The sequence below is a fragment of the Notothenia coriiceps genome, unplaced genomic scaffold, assembly GCF_000735185.1.
Source record: "Notothenia coriiceps isolate Sejong01 unplaced genomic scaffold, NC01 NC01_scaffold00037250, whole genome shotgun sequence".
Classification (NCBI taxonomy): domain Eukaryota; kingdom Metazoa; phylum Chordata; class Actinopteri; order Perciformes; family Nototheniidae; genus Notothenia; species Notothenia coriiceps.
The window spans coordinates 7592859-7612414 of record NW_011369951.1 but is presented as its reverse complement, the minus strand read 5'-3'; the positions used below and the strand labels follow the sequence as shown (position 1 = coordinate 7612414).

Sequence of the window (19556 nt, the reverse complement as noted above, 5' to 3'; positions counted from 1 at the left end):
GAAAAAAATATATGAAAATGTATACCTGTATAAGTAGAATAATATGTATTAATACATAAACATATTTGATGTATTGTTGGGTAGTTTGATCTTCTGTCCTGTGAAAAACACGTATCTAAAAGCTTTCATGAGCTCAGAAAAACTGCCATCTTTTCAGCTTTGTGATGATACATGTTCCAGCTGCTCAAAAAAGCTTTTGAAATCGTTGATTTAGCTCAAGAAGTAGAAACATTTTCTGATATATAAAGGGACACATCGTATTTCATTTGATGTCAAATATTCAAAATAAACACGCCCAAACTAGAGATACAGCACATGGTCTCCATTGGATAGGAGATGGGAGAAAGATGTGTAATCTGAAAGGAACTAAAGCTAATAAATGTAGTTGAGTACCTTATTTCCCTATGAGATAGATCAGTAGAAGTGTTAAGTTAAAATGGAAAATAATGAAATAAGAACAAGTACCTTACGTTTGTGCATAAGTAGTGCTTGAGTTCATGTACTTAATTCCATTCCACCACTTTGCTTTTCCTACTGTGAACACGTTTTAACAATCCACCTACACCTGGTAGCCAGTCCATTACATAACAATTACATTCAATAACAGGAGTGTGACCTTTAGATATCCTGACAAACCAGTGAGATACTTCATTATGTTGTACCTTCTCATATCCTGATACCAGTCTGCTAATTGATGACAGAAGAAAAACACTCATCACAATGACTTCCTCTTCACATCTTTATTTTTTCCCAAACATTTTGTAATGAAAACCTGGACCTCTTTTCTTTTGCCTCTTTTTAAAATACAAACTGCCAGAGTAACTGTCAGCACGAATGCGATGATTTACTGAGGAAAAAATGATTTCTACCGTATAATAATCAATGCAATCTGCTGCTAGCTTCAGCATAGTGAAAAACATACAGAAACTAAACATACACTTATTTCATATCACAAAGTCCACACAATGTAGTAATTACACAGTTAAAAGAAGTCCATGTATGCTCACGGCTGTGGTGAGGTCTGTAATACTGGCTTGACGGACACCGACTGTAGAGCTTCACCTTCTGACTGGATTATATTTCATGACACTTGACGTGGTGGCCGTGTGCACAATGAAGCCTGCTTTTTTTATTTATTCTGGAAACGTTATGACACACGGCAAATGGCACTGGAAATAAAAGTGAACGGAGGTTTTACAGATGTTCATGGCATGCGTTCACATACACACATGCTCACACTCACATCTGGACGGATCCAACAGACCTGCCTGAATCATACACAACAGTGGAGAGGGTAAATATAGGCTACAAATGGAATCATATACAGGTACAATGTTGACATATAAAGAAAAGATGGAAAAAACGTACAGTAAAAAATATAAAAATTGATAGGATATAAAGTGAGGATATTGTTGCAGATATTAAGGACACAATTCTCCATCGTCAGCTGTTTAAGGTGCGAGCTCCCTTGTTTGTTTTTCTTGACAGCATTTACATTTCTTCCATGTGTAACTTGAAATGCACCAGAGCTGCTAAAAAAAAATAATCCTCTTTTTACCCAAGAAACCACAATAAAACTCACTGAATAAATGTGAGATAAAAATGATTATAAAAACCTTTTGGTTTGAACACAAATCATGAATAAAACACTAATGCGGTCGCTGGTGGAATTATCATTCCCAGATTTTCAGTCATTCCTTCTGAACAAAACTACATTCCTCACAAGTCTAGATGCTTTGAATACATCCAGATTTAGAAAACATGAAACCCTTCGGGACATGTTTTCTATAAGTGCTGTTGAAAAGAGGGACATTATTGAGATAGATTTAAAGAGAGCACTTTTCAGAATGAAGATCTCACGGGGTCAGTACTTTCAAATATCATGGTTATAGGGCAACACAAGGTGTGTTCGTAACAGAAAACCCAGTCTACAGTACATTTCCTCAAACTGTATCCAAACTTAATTTCCAACCGGCTTTTGATTTGTTTCCATTCATTACTGACGCAACCTTCAGGCCATGCCCTGTAGAGTGACCGTTTGACCATTTAACACAAATAAAGGTAACATTCCCAATCAAGTTTTCAAAACCTCCAGCATGAAAAAGTATTTAAGACAACAAAGGGATAATATAAGTGCTAAAGTTCAATTTCATGGATGCGTCAAGTCTTTCAATGAGAACTTGGGAAACATGTTAAAAGTGCATTTTTTGTCTTACATATCATTTAACTTTCGTACCTTCAGAACAAGCGGGGGAACTCTGGAGAGATTGTGAAGCTTAAGACTTTACAAGCAAACTGTTGCAGACAATGAATGCAACCATTTCTAAAACACTGAAAACAAGATGAGTCTTTTCTCCTCGAGAGGCAGCATGTCGGTGAGACTCTCCTAGTTCAAATATGTCGTGAGATGTTGCTGTCCAATCGACCTCACCGGAGGGACAGCTTCTGTTTGAAAGTACATTTCTTCATTGGCAGATTACATTTGAAAGGGACTTCTTTTTATAACAGAGTCAAAGTAGAGCTGGTTTGATTTAGTATTTTTTTCTTGCATTAATTGTCCTGTTGGAAAAGAAAACAAGAGCTGAACATGTGAAATGTGTTCTCTTCCTTCATGTCATGACTTCTTCATTTTAGATAATACCGGCAGGATTCAAAGTGGTCAGAGTCATTGGGAGTCTCAGGCAGGTTTCTCTCACTGCGGAGGCGGGACGGGAGCCGAGGGGTGGAGGGTTTCCCCGGAAAGAGGGGCGGCGGCCTCTGTGAGGGGGGGGGGAGAAGAGCAGGAGAACTTTTAACACATTTAAAAATAACTTAGAGATTGAAAAGCTGATAAAACCTTAACAGTCATACATTTAAGATGTTGTCCTTTATGGAACCTTTTGGCGCTAACCCAAACAGGCTGCTCACACATTGTTCTTTCATTTCCAGACTTCTCCGTTTATTTTATCATCAACATTCAAGAGTTTCAACTAACACCTGCCTTTGAAGATTGAAGAAACACACATTCTGTCCACACTTTTCTCTTCTTTACTCCATACTTATCAAGACCTGAAAACCTTAACTAACTCAATTAGTGTTAGTTGCGGGGATCATTTACGTGTGTTCTGCACATCATTGATTCATCTTGCAATACTGTGTACGTTTCACGACTATATATGCAGCTATTGTTAAAACCTGTAAAAACATCTGCTCACTCTTTTAAAACGTGTAGACTCTAGACATAGTACCAACTAGTGGTGTTGAGGAAATGAACAAAGAGTCTCTCTGTATCATCACATTAACAACTTCTAAATTTGGTACATTGCGGTTGACTTTAAACTCACCATGGAGTGGAGTAATGCTGGAGCTGGAGCTGGAGTTGGAGTTGGCAGCGGGGGTCCCGCCGGGGGGGCAGGAGGGCGAGGTGTGAGCACTCTGAGGGGGCTGGGACTCAGGGGGGGGGGCTGGGGACTGGCTGCGGCGCTGGTGTGCTGGGAGCCGACTGACCTGCGGTGGGACCCTGGTTCGGTGGGGTGGGGGCCGGGGCCGCCTGGTTGGCATGAGGCCCCCCCGCCTGGTGCTGCTGGTGCTGGATCTGCTGGAAGTGCTGCTGGCGGGCCCTCATCTCCGCGTACTTCAGCTGCTCCATGTGGAAGGACTGCCGGTCAGCCAGCAGCTGCTGACGCTGGTACTCCAACTACACACACACACACACACACACACACACACACACACACACACACACACACACACACACACACACACACACACACACACACACACACACACACACACACACACACACACACACACACACACACACACACACATACACACACAAAGTGAGTTACTCAGCCATGCTGCTGGAGAGAATAGGAGGATTGATGGTTCATCATTCTCATGTTTTCTGGTTGTATTCCCCCTAGACACCTGCATCTTCCTTTGGGGATTGATAAAGGTTTGGCAACAATCATCTTAAAAACATTCCCATCTCTTTGACTTCAACACATATGTACATCCTTAGGCTCTTGCTGGCAGCAGGTAAAAGGCCATTACAGAATTCTAGCTTCAGAAAAGTTGTCCCACTTCTTTGACAATATTTTTGAAGCAATCAATCTTCTAGAACAGTCCACCTTATCCATATGACTACAAATAGACCAGGGAGGAACAGTGGAACAAGTTGTGTGCTTATTTGAGACAAACTTTTAATATTGTTTTATAACAGTATGCAATATGTTAATTAAAAATAGTCAAATCTGCTTGATTTACTGATCATCCCATGACCTCATCTTTGTTTGCTTTTTGGTTTCTTATCATATCTTTTAGTTACTGTTCTTATAATGTGACTTTTTTATGTGAAATTAATACAAGTATTTGTAATGAATCGTTTTGCACTCTAGGTTGTCTACTTTCTTGAGATACTACATTTCCCAGAATCCCTCACTCACAGCCTCCCTCTCTCTGTCCATGATGGTTTCCAGTTCTTCGAAGTGTCGCAGTTTAATCTCCAGCTTCTTCATTTGGGTCTCCACCAGCAGCGCCACGAGAGATTTGATCTTCCTCTCCTCCACCGCAGCCAGGTGCTACAAAGACAGGAGGAGGAGCTTAGAGAAGAGACCATTGGAAGCAGACGGGGAAGAGTGTGCTGCAGGACACGGCTGGTTTACCTTGGCTTTGACAGCAGCAGCAGCGAGGGCAGACGCAGCGGCGGTGGCCAGGTTCCCCTCTCCCACGTCTCGCTCCACTTTAGCCTTCCTCTCTCCTTCGCTCTCCGCCTCTCTCTGCCCTTCCTCCGTGCCCTCCTTTCCGTCCTTCTCCTTCTCCCCATCGCCTACAAGCGGGAACAAAGTTACATCTGTATCACCTTTCACACGGAACCTGTATTCACTGTGTCTGCTTCTTCTTACCCATCTCCGCCTCTGTTTTGTCCGCCTCCCTCTCTCCCTCTTGTTCTCTCCCTCTTTCTTCTTCCTTCTTCCCATTCTCTGGCTGCTTCTCCTCTTCCTCAGTTGCTCCGTCTTTGTTCTCCTGCACGGGAAAGCAAACAGGGCACAATGAGCTTTGCAACCGCAGAACTCACAAATCAGAAATACAAAATAATGATCAACATGCGTCGTACCTTGGCCTCCCTCTTTTCTTCACTTGGCTGGTTGTCACTCTTGTTTTCATCGCTGTTTTCATCTTTAAGACAAATGACTTATTATATTCCAGTGCAAAGTATGTTACATTTTGTAATGCTCTTCTGTGTGTGTGTGTGTGTGTGTGTGTGTGTGTGTGTGTGTGTGTGTGTGTGTGTGTGTGTGTGTGTGTGTGTGTGTGTGTGTGTGTGTGTGTGTGTGTGTGTGTGTGTGTGTGTCCATCCTACCAGGTCTCTCCCCCTCCTCCAGGCCGGTGCCTGCGATGCCGCTCCCCTCCAGGCCGTACAGAGGGTCTTGTCGCCCGCTGACCCTCGCTGCCTCCTCCACCCTCCGGACATGAGCCTCCACGAGCGCCGCGGGAACCTCCTCTTTCATACGAGAAAACTCCTCTGAGAGGGAGGAAGACAGGACGAGGTTATCAGTGGAAGGGACGACTACGAGTAATCAATAACTACATTTATTGGAGACCGTTAACTTATCTTAGCATCTTGTAGGAAAAGTTTGGTATCTCTAACAGTAAGACGTGACAGGCATTGTTTATATAGTATGTGAAGCCGTTAATGGCAACTTGCCAGCAGATATATCTTCCTTATTGAATCGTTCCTATAGTCTTGATTTCACTTGTTAAAGGGTTTAGTTAATGCTTAAAGTCTTGGGTGCAAACTAAACCTAGGAAAACTGCTTTTATCTTTTGTGCCGCGCACTTATTTTGTAATGTTTTACGTTTCACAACATTCATCAAAATGTACCAATGTAACCGTTTTGAACTGTTTTCTGTTCTCTGGTTGTTGTTTTTATGTTTTATTGTGTTTACTACAGGTTTAGTATTTAAATACAAGTGGAATGAATAATGACCAGGAACATTTTAGTTTGAAATAAAAAATAAAACCCTCAAAAAATGAAATTCAAAATAAGCTTCTTCTCACCCAGAGCAGACTTGGCTGCAGCCGAGGCGACGCGGGGGTCGACGACCGAGGCGAGGAAGGCTACCGAGCTCATCACCGGGTTTCCTGCCTGGCTGAAAGGAACCGGCTGGAAGGCGAGCGGCCCCAGGGACGAGGAGTTTTCCTCCAGGTAAGGGTCTTCGATGGGCAGCCGCAGGAAGTGCAGGATGCACTCATCCTGCGTACGGCTGCCCACGTGTTCTGAGACCTTGTTCCAGTCGTCCTTGAACATCTCCAACCCCTGAAGGGAGTAGAGCAACATTTAACTTCACATGTTTACTTGTGAAGTGCATTCTAACACAATTACTTTAAGAATAATTTGTACCTCAAGTAGTAGAAGTGTTTCTTGTTCTGTCCACTCCCTCATAGAGCTCGCTGTACTCTTGCTCTGTGCAAAGACACCACCATTTGTTACTATGAACAAACAATAACAGCAAACATTTTACTATCCCGCAGCTCCCTAGACTTGTACCTTCACAGGGCCCGTCTTCTTGCTGTACATGTCAGTCCTCAGCCCAAAGTTCTGCAGATCTGCTGGTTTCTCCTTCACTTTATCAGGGAAGGAGATCATCTGCTGGGTGGCCGGGGTCTACAGGTGCATAAGGTAACATAGGGACGTGTGTCAAAAATAAATACTAAGGGTTAGGGAAATGTTTGCAGCCTATGGCAAACAAAAGACCAGAGTGTTATTGGTTCCACTTTCCTGATCAATGAGTTACTTGTATCAGAATACCATTTTTTAAAGTAACGCTCCCAACCCTGCATGTGTCTTTTTTGGTGTGGGTGTATATGTGGGTGTAAATGTGGACCTGGGACGTTTTGGGCTGCAGGGGAACCAGACTGGACGGAGTGTCTGCCAGGACGTGGAAGTGAGAGGTGGGTGGGGGGCCCATGGGTGTGGGTCTGCTCTCAGAGTCCACCTGGTAGTTGATGAGGCCCCACTGCTCCAGGAAGGCATGAACTCTGGACGTAAGAAGCACAGAGTGAGCACGCTGACGGCAGTTTGAGAAAACATGTGAGGTTGTGTTAGAAATATCCACCTGCACCTACCTCATGATGGCACAGACGTCCCCGGCCAGGTTCCTGCGGCAGGCGGTGGACGTCAGGTACTCCTGAGGGTTCAGTCTGTAGGTGTCAATCATGAAGTTCCTGTACGCCAGGTAACTGAAAGAAGCAGGTGCATAGAAAGATATTTCTGTAGTCCCACATGTGAATCATTATTTTGGTGTATTTAGTGGCATGAAAACATGTTATATTGGGATGTGTGCTGATGAAATACTTACATCTCCGGAGTTTTGGATTTGTTCTTCCCATTAAAGAACTCTGGCAGGGCTCTGCGCTCAATGGCATGAACACTGTGGGAAAACAATTACAACATGGTGAGGACTCAAAGCAGAAATATTAATAACTGACTGACCTTTGAGACATGTTACATCATTTGAAACAATATTGATACCAGCTGATTTCAACCCATGCTTCTTCACATGTCTGAATTGTATTATAACATTACAGATATCTTTACTTTCAGATTATCCCAAACATTCATACATGTCATGTTCACATATTAAACGTGTGACGTATCACTGCTGTTGTCTTACCATCTCCTACTACTTGGCATGTCTATCCTATGTCATATGCCTTTTTTTTTTGCACATGGAAGGTTATCCAGTGCAATAAGTGAAAGGTGTTTATATGTAGATATTTGTATTTATCACTCAAACATTTTGTCCATTACTGTTGCATCGCAAATGTATCTTTCCTCACCTGTTGTAGTCGAACCAGGCAGCGTAGCTGGGTATGATGATGTGATGAGTCTGCTCGGTCACGTTGTCCTCGTGGAGGTCCGAGCCTTTCACTGGTTCACCCTTCACGCTTGGAGAGCCTTCCTCCTCCTCCTGTTAGAACACAAGCACACAGTCATGTTGATGTATAGCTTTACTGGCATCATATTTCCATCTTTTCCTGCACTTTACAAACTGCCTTACCTTGCCTGTTGTTTCCATGGATTCATCCTCTTGCTCGTCTGTTCAAATCCAAAGATAAAGGTAAGTAATTATAAAACGGACTGCAGACGAATGACATTTGCTTATTATAAAATGGTTCACAGAGACAACAGTCATGTGAAAAACTATTTGATCTAATAAGAGAGAGACCCAGATCAAAGATAAAGTTATACAATGATATCTTATGACCTGATTTCATAAACAGACAATGAGGATCACAAAGCATTTAGAGGTGACCATTGTGAACTTCTGCTCACCCAAATCTGCTCCCCCCTTGACTGGAGTTGAATCCGAGTCTTTCTTAGTGTTATCTGCAAAAAGAAAGAATGTCAGCCAGAAGAAGACAACGACTAATTTAATGTCTAGAAAGTTAAAACTGAGGATAATTTATTATTATACTTAGGTGAGTTTTGAAAATATGTGTACTTGTTTTAGGTGTGTTTTGAAAATAGGTGTACTTGTTTCAGGTGTGTTTTGAAAATAGGTGTACTTGTTTTCAGGTGTGTTTTGAAAATAGGTGTACTTGTTTTAGGTGTGTTTTGAAAATAGGTGTACTTGTTTTAGGTGTGTTTTGAAAATAGGTGTACTTGTTTTAGGTGTGTTTTGAAAATAGGTGTACTTGTTTTAGGTGTGTTTCCCTCTTCAGATGCTGGAACGGGTGAGGCTTCATCCAGGTCTTTGCTGGGGTCTTCCTGCTCCTCCTCCCTTTGGCCCCGTTTAGACTTGGTGTACGGGGTCGTTGGCCTGCTCACACAATAAAATTGAAATGAAATAAGTCCACAAACACACACACACACACACACACACACACACACACACACACACACACACACACACACACACACACACACACACACACACACACACACACACACACACACACACACTACATAAAGTCTCTGAAACAACTGGCCTTGCAACACAAAGCTCTTCAACGGCTGAAAGATAGATCTTTTCCTCAAGGCACTGACCCTTTTTTGGTATTCTTCTTCTTGCTCTCCTGAGGCGGGGGAGTGGGGGAGGGGGACGGCGACCTCTTCCTCTTCTTGGCGCTGCCTGGTTTCTTGTCCCTTCGCTCGTCTGGCGTGGTCACCTCATCTGTCAGGGTCTTGGCGGAGATCCTCTTCCTCTTTGGGCAGCCTTCGCCCACTTCATAGTCTTCCTCGTTCATCCACTCGTTATACTGGTCCAAGTCTAAAATCCACTTTGCATGGACCTGTGAAAAGAGAGTGTACAACAAACTTATTCCACAGTTCAATCAAGTAATAATGCACGTTTTCAGCCACTTATTCGAAATATCATCAACAGTCTATTTAACATTTAATTTCACAATGTAAGCTTCTATACATGGATTTGAATGCCTAATCTGGATCGTTATTTAATTGTAGCAACAGCAGAAATTACTGATAGGGTGTTTTCAGATTTTCCTGTGCGTCCTCCACAGATTTAGATGCTTCACTGCTCTAATTATCATGTCCTAGTGAGTGCTTCATGATTTAAAAAAATGTAAAAGCAAAATGCTCTGGATAAATAATAAGAGCTTCTCACTGTGCAATAATTTACAAGTAAGCGACAGAAAGTTCTCTCATTCTGGTAGGTTTTTATAGAGAGCGTTTGTTTGTTTGTTAAACTGGGCACGGATTTCAAAATGTTTGTATTGGATGACAGAAGAAATAGAGATAAGAAATAGCAAGCAACAACAAGTTGAGGAGGTAAATACCTTTCTGGGCTTTTCTGGGCTGGGAGGATCCTCCACTGTAGCCTCAATCTCACTGGATGGGATCCAGGTGTCATAACTAAGTGGTGAGAGGAGAAGGTCAAAGGTCAGTTACAGGGGAATGACTCCACGTTTGTGCTTGTAAAAACATCTTGGGTAGAATAAGGGGCAACTTAAGCTTGTAGAGTTTATAGCAGTCTGAAGCTTAAAGAACGAAATAAGCAGATTCCCTTCACATTGCAGGAACCGTGTTATACTTACAAAAATGTTAAATTCTGATGTTCACCTACCCGTCAGGAAAATATCCCCAGTGGAGCAGCACTTGCTTGTCTCTCTTCATCACGGGACGAATCCATTCCTCTGGACCGAAAAGAGAAATGGATATTAGCCCAAAGCGAGCAGAATCACAATGAATAAACTAACTGTGCTTAAAAAACTAAATGTGAGCCTCACCTTCCTCCAGGCTGGTGGGAATAGGAACGACAACATGGGAGCTGGAGGCCTTCTCCTCGGTGACTGAGCCCTGCAGATGAAGTCACCAGAAATATTGGTAAAGGCACTACAATTAGGATTTGTTGGTTTGTAAACAAAACATTCAGTGTTGGCACCAGCTCCCCATCTCTAGAGCAGTGTTTCTCAAACTTTTTCATACCAAGGACCACTTAACCAATAAAAAAACACTCGCGGACCACCTAACTCCACAAGTATCCAAAATCACATCGTTTTTCTAGAACAGATTACAAATCGCCTGAAAATGGTACAAACAAGTGGCAACATGTGTGATGAAAGTGTTGCGCTGGGCTATATCATGCAATCGAAAGTTAAACCTAAGCTCGCTCCATTGCAGAAATATTCTAGCGAGAGTGCGGAAAACTTAAATGTATTTATTTATTTCATGTGAAATGTTACCAATATACTCACGGACCACTAGGGGGCGCTCACGGACTACCAGTGGTCCGCGGACCACACTTTGAGAAGCACTGCTCTAGAGCAGTGGTTCCCAACCTGGGGGGCGCTAAAGATCGCAGGGGGGGTGCCAGGCCTCAGATGATTTGAGGCCAAATATCATATTTAGATTTTTCTTCTTTTTTTTTGTACATGTAATTGTAACGCAATACATGATTGTCACTAAAAGCCTTGTCTATACATTACAATAAAATATAAAAAATAATTGATAAAATAATTTGAATACAAATTCAAGTTAGTAGCTATTAAAGGCATAAAAAGACAGAAATGTATAATTCTTTCTTTAATATAAATGTTTCTTCTGCCCGTAAAGTGTCCAAACCAGGCTTTTCTGGATAAGCGCATTTTTAAAACATAGTCATTGTCCATGCTGGTTTCAGTTGGATTATTTGTCACAGTTGCTCTGATCAGATCGGTCTCCTCCATTTTGTAGATTATTTACGACTTTTGAATCCACATAAACACATCGGCAAAATCCGGCTTACTTTGAGCATGTGTTTTAAACAGTTTAATCCCTTTGTGAATTGTTTCCACTTCGCGTCGTCCTTTAATTTCTTCATACAGCGGGAATCCAAATGAATGAATCCTGAGTCCAATAACCATCAAAGTCTCTCCAATAGTGCTCCTTAATTACGCTTTCATTCTCCTTTAACAAAATACTTCACATTCATCCAGTTTCTGACAGTAGTTGTAGCATTTTGAGACTTTGAAACTTGAATTACCTTGAGACTTTGAAAGTTTAATTACCGCTGTTGTGACTTTTAATAAACACAATAAAATCCACACCTGATGTCTTTTGATGATGTCTTTCAGTTTCCCGAGCAGCTTGGGCTCTATGTCAGAGCTCAGGTAGATGACTGGTCTGCTCAGGCAGTTATTCTGAAATGAAAAAATACAACATATACGTGACTGAGTAAAACCCATACATTTAGAATGAGCAGGAAATATCTAAAAATGTGAAATATTTAAATATTTAATATCATGTGATCTAAAACAAGAATCTGTGCATTGGAGCTCTTCAGATTAGGGGAGCTGGATGATTGTGTGGTGTAACTGCAGGACTGATTAAGTCCTTAAGTAGGATTACTGCTTAGGTCACATGACTGGGTGCAATTCATTATTTCTATCTGTAAAGCTCAGGCAGCCTGATTCTCCGACACGTCACAAATATCATGTAAGCACAGGAGTATTTTTTTTTGGTCCTCATAAAGATCTGGTGCTTTATGCTAAAAACTAACAACATAAATACATGACCTGACTCCTAAAGCAGCCCACAACAGTTAATCTCTTACACAACAATAACAATAGTGTTATTATAGCATGTTATAGTAAATGTTGTCTTCATGTTGTTTAAGTGTGTGGAGTGAAATAAGCTTTATTTAATCTAACTTTTAAAAAACACTGCCATAACACAACAAAACATAAACAATCTAATTGTATTTTTCGCTGTCTAGGTAAAGTTTGTCACAAACCTGGATAATGTATTAGGTGAACTCACCTGCACTAAGGACTTCTCGATGGTCATGAACATCTCAACATTTCGGTCCATCCTCGATGGATTCTGGAAGTCAAACCTGCGCCTACCAGGAAATTAGACTGGAGTTACACACGAAACGGCAACAAACACAATTGTGTACTTGAAGCACTTAGATAGCATAGTTTATTTTCACTTTGTCTGTCCAGCAAACATTAATGCAAGCTAAAAAGAAAAGCCTTACCATCCTTGGTCACTCTTGAACTTGTAGGCAGCGGCCAGGATGTGGCAGAGAGATCCTCCTGACTTAAAGTCCAGAAAACACTTCATCTGAAGACACATGGATTTAAGAATAATGAATCAGCATGTAAAACACAGGGTTGCACATCAAAATGCAGTTGTAGCTTAGTCCATTATGTTACAGATAAAACCATGACAAAACAGAACAAACCACAATATGTGTAGCAGTGCATTATTGAAGGCCATTTTTTGGAGGAATGTAAAAAAAAACAATGGTATATCTTCTGGGCAGATAATATAAAGGGCATCGTTTACATCAAAACAATTTCAAAATGTATGTGTTTAAATTACACTGAGATAAAGAGACATACTGGCAGCTTGGTGAGCGGAGGGTTGCTGACATGGCGACCAAACACCTCCTCCTGGAACTGGAGCAGCTGGACCACCAGGCTGGACAGAGACTTGTTGGTGGGGGGCTCAGCCTGGATGTACTGAGGGGAAACAACACAGAGAGGCAGTCAGAGCAGGGCCACAAGGGGGGAACATGAACGTTAACTAGTGTGCTGATAGGCAGTGGTGGAAGATGTTTTCAGAACTTTAAATTAAGTAAAAGAAGAAACACTACAGTGTAGAGATAGATCAAATCAAATAAGATCAAATGTTTGGTCTGTCACAAAGCAACAGCAATGTAGCTTTGAAAAGGATCACTGTCAAACATACAATGCACGCATAAGTAATTCATTTAAATCTAACTTGAGTAAAACAACGAGAGTTTTAGCATTAATATATTTCCTTAATTGCCTCAAGTAAAAATACACATTATGCAGAATATTCCATTTATGAGTAATGTAGCATACATTGCACTACTGGATTATAATGTATTGATGTTTTCATCACCTAATGTTGCAGCTGGTAAAAGGGGGATCCCAATTTAATCACTCACTATATTCCTAGGGAATTGAATCCACTATACATATGGAAATGTATTGTTGGTTAATGTTTTGCATTAATAATATAAACCTATAAAGTAACTAAAGCTACCAAAGGAATACAGGGGAGCAAACATTACATTATTTCCCTCTGAAACTCAAGAAGAGCAGAAGTATAAAGTAGTACTAAAATGGAAATACTAGTCAATAAAAGTATCTCTAATTTTCATTTAACTGCAGTAGTGGAGTTAATGTTCTGTATATTTCACCTTTTGCTCATAAATGCTGTGTGTGGTGAGATGTGCTGAAAAGTGGAGGGAACATTTCAATCTGCATTAATATTATCAATAACATAATGCTTTGTACATCCTAAATGGGGATTTAATGGTAAATATGGCCAGTTCCATCTTTAATAATGCATTGTTTTTAAATGAATAACCCCGTGATTGTATTTAAGAGCCTCAGTTTTGATCCAGATGGGCCACGGCTTCAGTCCGCGCGGCGGCAACATCTGGATCTGAGCTGCATTACCGTTAGCATTAGCTACCTAGCTAGCTAGCAGGCTGGCCGGCTTTACTCATCCCTTTTGCAAAATACAATCCTCACAGAACTGATTGTGAGCTGCCTTTTCATTTGTTCAGCTCCAATAGCCCTAAAGTGATTCCGCCATGCTCGGCCGCATCTCTTGCAGCGGCCGGCTCAGCATCCTTTTGTAACCCGGCTCAAACAGCTGGATGTTCTCCTCCTCTCTTTGTCACTGCCTCTGCCCAATAGGTAAGTGACCACATTTCAGGTGAAAATGTGAAACCTCAGCGTGTGTGGATACAAAACATGCGGTCAGTACCTTTTTGTAATTCTTTCCCAGCCAGACGCGGACATTATCAAACTGAGAAACGGTATCAGACGCTTCAAAATATTTTACATTTGGGCCGCCGTCTTTCTTCCGCACCGCCATCTTTGACTGCAGACAACTGGTCTGTTCTGCGCGCCGCCCAGCGGACACAGCGCGGTACTGCAGCGGCCGGCAGGGGTAATAACCATGGTAGTAACAGCCACTGTCCAGCAGGGAGCGTGCCTATGTAGAGAATGAGTTTCAAATTACTTCTTTAATGTTCAGGATGCTAGAGATTCAATTCAAAGGTTTTATTGTCATATGCACAAAGCTACAGTGTATAAATGGCAATGAAATTCTTCTGACCTGAGCTCCTCCAGCAATGCAACTCATATAATAAAATACAAAATAAAAACTAGTGTAAAAAGTCTATAAAATATGATATGTACAAGAACAGAATATGAAATTAAATAATGCAAATTAATAAATTAAGATTTGCACACATATTGCAATACGTATTCAGTATTTTTACAATTAAGCAAGACCAACAACTCATCAATGTTAAAATACACGTTCTGCATTTTTTGTACTTTTTACAACACTCACTGCATGTACTTCATGCATAATGTATGTACCTACTTTGGATTCACATTTCCAAATCGACGTACATTAAACAAATTCATAGTTATCCATATCTGTATAAATCTAAAGTCATTCAATTTGACTTTTTATTGTTTTTTTCATTTTTTTCTTTCTTACATTACTTATTTTATTATCCTTGAGTAAACTTGTACCTTTCCCATCCTGTGTTTCACTCTTATTAGTGTTGTTGCTATGACACCATAATTTGACTATAAGGATCAATAAAGGTTTATCTTATGTTATCTTGTAGTTTTGTATTCAGGGTATTTGTCACTCACGCACAAATCCTCTTTTTCATAAAGTTATATTTCCATATATCATCTCATTTCCTTTCGCTTATTAAAATTGTGCAAAAATGTTTGGGACTTAACTCTTCATCAATACTAATTAACACATATGCATATAATGCTACATTTTATTGTCATTTTATGGATAGAATTTTGTGATTCTATCATCGTTTATATTACCATCATCATTGTTGCATTAGTGTTAACATGTTGGTGGACCTTATTTGAACTTGCATGTGCCGCTGGGTAGTATAATCTTTACATCAAAAGTGATTGTGATTTACAGTATATGAAAAATACAAAAATGTAAATGCATCTGTAATTATACCAGTTAGATACCGTAGATGTGGGCAAAAGTATTTAATTTTTTTTAATATATATTTATATATATATATATATATAAAGTTAAGTGCAAATAGAAAAACATGAAAGTATAGTTGGAGCATAAACGGCCACAAGATGGTAGTAGTGCTTAGCAAGAGTAAATCTATTTCTAGCTGCTTATTACATTTTCTCTTTTTTTGTGTGTTTTACTTTGGTAACCTGTTCTTGGCTTGTTCTTCCCATGGTTCTTCCATGTCCTGCCCAAGATTGACATTCAAATAATGAACAATGTATTAAGAAAAAATAAAATAAAAAGCATTTGGCTGTGAGATGTTTTGTCTACAATCTAACTTGATGCCCCGTTTGTACTTGCAGAGAAAAGGCGACAACACAGTAAATTCAATGTAATCTAAATCGAACTCACTCAGCATCTTCACAGGGACGATCTTCAGTGGCAGTGAGTGCACATATTTCAGGTATCTGTCCGACATGTCCTGCTATCAATTACTTATTTTGATTGCATACGACCTGAACTATTTGTTCTCTTCAAAACGTATGAAGTTCATTTCACAATTTTCACAAAATTCAGTTATACAGGAACAATGCGCTATATGTCTTGCTAATTATTTCATTTCATTTCATTTCAAACCTTTATTTAACCAGATTGGTCCCATTGAGATCATAGATCTCTTTTTCAAGGGAGACCTGCAGCAAATAGGTTCCACACATAGACTGTATATTTCCACATGAAACATAAAACAAAATAACATATATTTTGAGTTCAGGAGTCATATTGTGGCAGCAGCAGGAGAAGTGATGCCGTCTTATAGTGTAGGTGTAATTCCTTAAGTGTTTCTGGCTAAATTAAACACATGTTCTTTCTTCATCTGGGTTATAAATACATAGAATGTGTGAGGAACAAAATAAACAAAGGGATGGGATAATAACCGAATTTGCATTTGACTTTTTAAGTTATATTGTTCTGAACCTGAGGATGTGGGTCCCTATGAAGGGCTCACATATTTAATCTCAGTTGTCTATGAATGATTAACACAATGAGAATTTTCTTGATACAAAACATTGATGTGATTTGTTTACACTCAAACTTGAATGTTTTTTAAAGACTGGATCATTTTCTCTTCAGGCCACCAATTAATTCAAATATATCAATGATGGAACTGCACACAATTCATCGACATGTGCAACATTGACCAACTCTGCAGTCTTTCACTTTCAGATCATTATCTCAATTATGTTAAATATTGTCTTGCAGTCATCATTCAGTTTGATATCTGCAAATAATCCTGATTGGGTTAACAGGTACATACCTCCAGTTACTGCAACAGGTAAATAAGGTAAATGACAGACCTAAAAAAAAAAAGGCATGCTCTGGCACAGGCTTATTCTATTATGTCCAAACAAATTCAAATCATACAATGCGATATATTATTAAATATGTTTGAAAAACAAAGTAAAATACCTAATGCAAGCAGTGCCTATAGTCTGTAGGGAAATCTATACCATGCGTTACATTAAAAGAATATCACAGGATGACACATGTCTCCCCATAATGAGTTACTCGAGAAAAATACTTTGTTTAAAAGTCATAGCAACTAGAAATTCAGCAGACATGAGAGTACCGAAATAACTGCTTTCATGTCTCTGACCTTTTAACTGGCTCTGTTAGTCAGAGGCTCAAATTAACCCTCGTTAACAGAGAATAGGTGTGTGTGTGTGTGTGTGTGTGTGTGTGTGTGTGTGTGTGTGTGTGTGTGTGTGTGTGCATGTGAATGTGTGTATCTTACATGACCCAGGCTAATTTGTTAAAGTCTAGAGACAACATAGAAGAGAGTAGTGCTTCTTGAACTAGTATTCCTCAGGCTGTCTGTGTGTTTGTATTTGCTCATGAGCGTGTGTGTTTGTGTGTGTGTGTTGTTCACCCGTCTGTGCTGAAGGAGAGAGAGTGAAGCCTATTGATTATTTTAATCCTCCTATTTGTGAGTCTGTGATCCTCTCTGCTCAGCCTTCCACAGGGGGATTGCTAATGGGGCTGAACGCTTCCCTCCTCAGCCCTCTCTCCCTGTCCAATTAACTTAACGCTGGAATCTGCGAGGAGGGAGCTCTGGGACTCGGAGGGTATAGTGCTGGAGGGGGGTGTGGACACACTGCTGAGATACATCCACCCCCCAGTCCAACATCTCCCAAACCTCTCGTTTGCACCACACGGCGAGAAGCTCAGCATCCAGAATAGTATTACCTCTCACCTTTAATTAAAGATCTATCTGCTTGTTTGATTCTGGCGAGGTGAGAACACGCTTCAGCCAGTGTTTCATTTTCACAGGGTGGCTTTGCAGAGGATAAAAGCATCACTAGGTGAAGAAGCAAGTCGTACAATGTGAGAGCCGCCCTCAAACAAGCTGCTGCAGCTGTAGTTCTGTCAGATCTTACATATCAATAAGTATTTGTCCAATTACTGTAAAGGTTCAACTGTCTCTTGAAGCCTGGATCCAGAAAACCAAACCTTTGATTTTTGACTCGTTATTTAAAAAGTTTTACATAAAAAAAATAATACATTTCATACGTTACATTAATTAGGGGGCATCTGAAGAACTTTACAGACACGTTCAACTGCTATTGTGTAAATTATTATTTCATTAGTGCAAAAAAATGTGTTAACAATTTGAAAAAAGGAAACATGCACCAGGGGTGTAATGCACATTTACCTGTTGCACAATTCTTTAAAATGGAGGGTTCTGTATATAATAGCAAGAACCCAAGATAAAGTTGGCCCTAAATGTCTATTATACAAAATGCAGATATTAAAATACCAAAACAAAAAAAACAGATACAAAAAAACTGGCCCAAATAGATAATTGAGATGAGATGAACTGAGTCTGTTTTGTTAGAGAAGAGCTTCATTATTGGCAAAGCATTAATGGCACATTAATAGCAATGAGTCAAGCAACTGTTATGTTTAGGAACCTTTATTAGATGAATTTATTTTTGGCAGACTTTGAACTCCCGTTAATTATAACTGCCCGGTTAGATTGGATTGGTTAAAAAAAATATATATATATGTTTGTTAATGCAGCAACATTAGCGTTAATATAAAGCTACAGATATTGAACAGCACATTGTGTAGCTAGTAAACACTTACCTGTGGGCCTGTTTCTAACTTCCAGGGTGTGCTATTAAAAGATTCCCTGGGGAAACCAACACCTGTTTATCGTTCCGGTAGGGTCACACCAAGCAGCATTGAGAAGGGGATCGTGAATAAATATTAAATGTATGTATGGTAACTTTCTTGTAGTTTTCTATAATTATGTTAATTAATATATGTTGACTATTTCTGATGTCATGTTTATTCATGTAAGACTTGTGTTTCGTTATTACATGTCAATTTAAAAGATAATTTTGCCAGTAAAAAACTTTTTTTTTTGTGTGAAACGCTGAATGAACTACATCTCTGTTCTCCCACAACAACACACGTCACCAAGATGGCCGTCACTACTGTCTTGCTAAACAAGGGGATTGGCTACCCTCACTATCATATCTATGCTCACTATCACCACAATGAAACACGTCCAGGAGAATGTCATGCAAAGCTGCCTGCCTTCCTTTGATTCTCTCTGAACTGCCTGGTCTTTTTAATGTTTAATGTCAACCATTTGTGCAGATAGCATGAAGTAGAAAAAGATTGCCGATGTTAATGTGCGTTAGTTTTAGTGAATCATTCTACAGAAAAGGTGGAATCTGGGTGATACAAATCTGCTGAAATATATTCCTTCTAAACACATCTAAAACTTGCTAAATAGCAACAACTAACTCTTAACTTGATGAATCCACAACAAGTAGAGCTTAAAGTATTTTAATTATTTGTATACATTATACAAAGCTTATTTACATAGGAATGTCACTGGTGTTTCGTTTTACCAGGAAGAAGAGTAACACCAGTGACGGTAACACCAGTGACAATTTGGAGAAAACACTACCATTTTAACAAAATGGCTGCAATGTGTCAGACCAAATATGGCTTCAGTCAATATCAAAATCGTTTAACTCTTCAATACAATACATTTTC

The 19556-nt window shown here is 40.0% G+C and overlaps 1 protein-coding gene across 2 annotated transcripts; it reads right to left on the bottom strand.

The window, feature by feature from the left end:
• Positions 1 to 732: 732 nt before the first annotated feature.
• smarcc2 (SWI/SNF related BAF chromatin remodeling complex subunit C2) lies at positions 733 to 14349 on the bottom strand. 2 transcript variants are annotated; one of them, XM_010796134.1, is made up of 26 exons: positions 14235 to 14349; positions 12833 to 12952; positions 12466 to 12551; positions 12246 to 12327; positions 11534 to 11626; positions 10235 to 10304; positions 10072 to 10141; positions 9785 to 9860; positions 9036 to 9280; positions 8684 to 8808; positions 8322 to 8375; positions 8047 to 8084; positions 7826 to 7956; positions 7345 to 7416; positions 7112 to 7225; positions 6871 to 7024; positions 6534 to 6650; positions 6387 to 6449; positions 6044 to 6302; positions 5345 to 5506; positions 5099 to 5160; positions 4887 to 5007; positions 4647 to 4810; positions 4428 to 4562; positions 3324 to 3676; positions 733 to 2757 (listed from the first exon to the last, which is right to left on the bottom strand). In XM_010796134.1, the coding sequence occupies exons 1-25, from the start codon at positions 14343 to 14345 to the stop codon at positions 3431 to 3433; spliced, it is 2970 nt and encodes a 989-aa protein (XP_010794436.1). In that variant the 5' UTR covers positions 14346 to 14349; the 3' UTR covers positions 733 to 2757; positions 3324 to 3430. The 2 variants fall into 2 exon arrangements, with proteins under 2 accessions (XP_010794436.1, XP_010794437.1); XM_010796135.1 differs by having other exon boundaries at positions 12246 to 12321.
• Between the last annotated feature and the right edge of the window lie 5207 nt (positions 14350 to 19556).

Bases quoted from the DNA above. Each gene is read 5' to 3' on its own strand.
- smarcc2 (XM_010796134.1), bottom strand. From the start codon at position 14,345: ATGGCGGTGCGGAAGAAAGACGGCGGCCCAAATGTAAAATATTTTGAA. The intron at 5,008-5,098 runs GTACGACGCATG...TTTCCCGTGCAG, and splicing joins AAGAAAAGAGGGAGGCCAAG to GAGAACAAAGACGGAGCAAC. The intron at 4,563-4,646 runs GTAAACCAGCCG...CTGTCTTTGTAG, and splicing joins CTGCTGCTGTCAAAGCCAAG to CACCTGGCTGCGGTGGAGGA.